Genomic DNA, 1,618 nt, shown 5'->3' with positions numbered 1-1,618 from the left:
TGAAATGTCACAAAATAATCCATTCTGTCAAAAATTATTTAGTGATTCTAAAACAATTCCCATATTAATTGAGCATTTGAGGGAATCTCCAGTTGTTGCGCGTAGTAGTCTACATGCGTTATCATCTTTAATAAACAATTTTGAGCTAGGCCTTCAGGAGTTTTTGAAGGCAGATGGAATAAACGCTCTTTTATGCTGTTTATGCAAAAGTGACTCGAAACTAATGCTAAGGGCTTGTTTTTTAATTGGAAAATTAGGACAACGCGAAGATTTAAGAGATGGTATGGTCGAGAAATCGGCAATTGTACAGTTGGTGAGATGTTTACCTATGACTTTTGATAAATATGATATAAATGTGGAAACAGCTCTCTATGCACTTTGTGAACTTTTAAAGAGTGATAAATGGAAAATTGACAATGGCCAGGCAGAAAAATTAAAGGTTTTAACTGGTGGCATTGTCAGGAATAAATTAGCTTATCCAGAAGATGAAGAAATCTATGGGTACGCGAGTGAAATTCTTCAGAGAATCAATGACCATCTGGCAAAAATTAAGCAATATTAAACTAGCGTAATATGAATTATGAACAATTGTTTTTAATATAAGATGTCATACAAAAAGTTTATACTGAATAAAATAATATACTGTGGATATTAGTTGCGTTCGACAAGTCAAAAATTTGTAAAAGTTCTTCCAAATTTTTACTGGATGGCGTTGGATAACGACAAAAAATTATCCAACACACAAACATTGAGAGAGCAAGTGTTCATTTTGTACTGGCTACATTTTAGTCAGCAAATAGTCTGTTCCAATAGCAGTCCAGTTTACAGGATTTAGTCAGAACTTGCAGGAAGTCGTTCCTATTGACATAAAGCCTGTAAGTGNACTGTTCCTAGTCAGAAGTTACAGGATTTAGTCCGGAGTTTTTTTTCCTGCAAGTTCCTGAAAACTGTCAAATGATCAGCTGATTTACATGTGCAAACAAAAACAGAAAGCGGTGAAAGCAAAGAACCTTATATTTGTTAAAAAATGGAAGTAAACAACGAAATATTTGAATATGTATAGAATTTAGTAACTAGTTANTAAGTTCATGAAAAGTGTCAAACGATCAGCTGATTTACATGTGCAAACAAAAACAGAAAGCGGTGAAAGCAAAGAACCTTATATTTGTTAAAAAATGGAAGTAAACAACGAAATATTTGAATATGTATAGAATTTAGTAACTAGTTAGTGATATTTCAGCCAAATCAGTGTTGTACCAATAACATGTAAACAAACAAACTGACGTTTTTACAGGAAATAGTGCTTTTTGCGTTCCTATGCACTTCTGCATCTGTTCTCCTTTTACTCTCATTTGAGAGCGTAAAATTGTAGTTTGACAGTTCCACAGGTTTTAGTCCGAAGTTCAAAGGAACAGACTAAAAAATTGTCCAACAAGAAAACATTAGTCTGTTCCTTTGAACTTCGGACTAAATGTGGAACTGTCAAACTACAATTTTACGCTCTCAAATGAGAGTAAAAGGAGAACAGATGCAGAAGTGCATAGGAACGCAAAAAGCACTATTTCCTGTAAAAACGTCAGACGGTTTGTTTACATGTCATTGGTACTACACCGATTTG

At 33.8% G+C, this 1,618-nt stretch overlaps 1 protein-coding gene across 1 annotated transcript; it reads left to right on the top strand.

Moving 5' to 3' along the window:
* Nucleotides 1–4: 4 nt before the first annotated feature.
* Nucleotides 5–654, top strand: LOC108354849 (uncharacterized; the record flags this gene model as incomplete). The annotated part of the gene is made up of 1 exon (XM_017606021.1): nucleotides 5–654. A coding segment is annotated over one exon (558 nt), but the record flags the coding sequence as incomplete, so codon positions are not given.
* Between the last annotated feature and the right edge of the window lie 964 nt (nucleotides 655–1,618).

Source organism: Rhagoletis zephyria, unplaced genomic scaffold (genome assembly GCF_001687245.7).
Source record: "Rhagoletis zephyria isolate East Lansing unplaced genomic scaffold, Rhagoletis_zephyria_1.1 Rzeph_scaffold_39696, whole genome shotgun sequence".
In the NCBI taxonomy this organism is placed as follows: domain Eukaryota; kingdom Metazoa; phylum Arthropoda; class Insecta; order Diptera; family Tephritidae; genus Rhagoletis; species Rhagoletis zephyria.
This window is presented reverse-complemented; position numbering and strand designations above follow the sequence as displayed.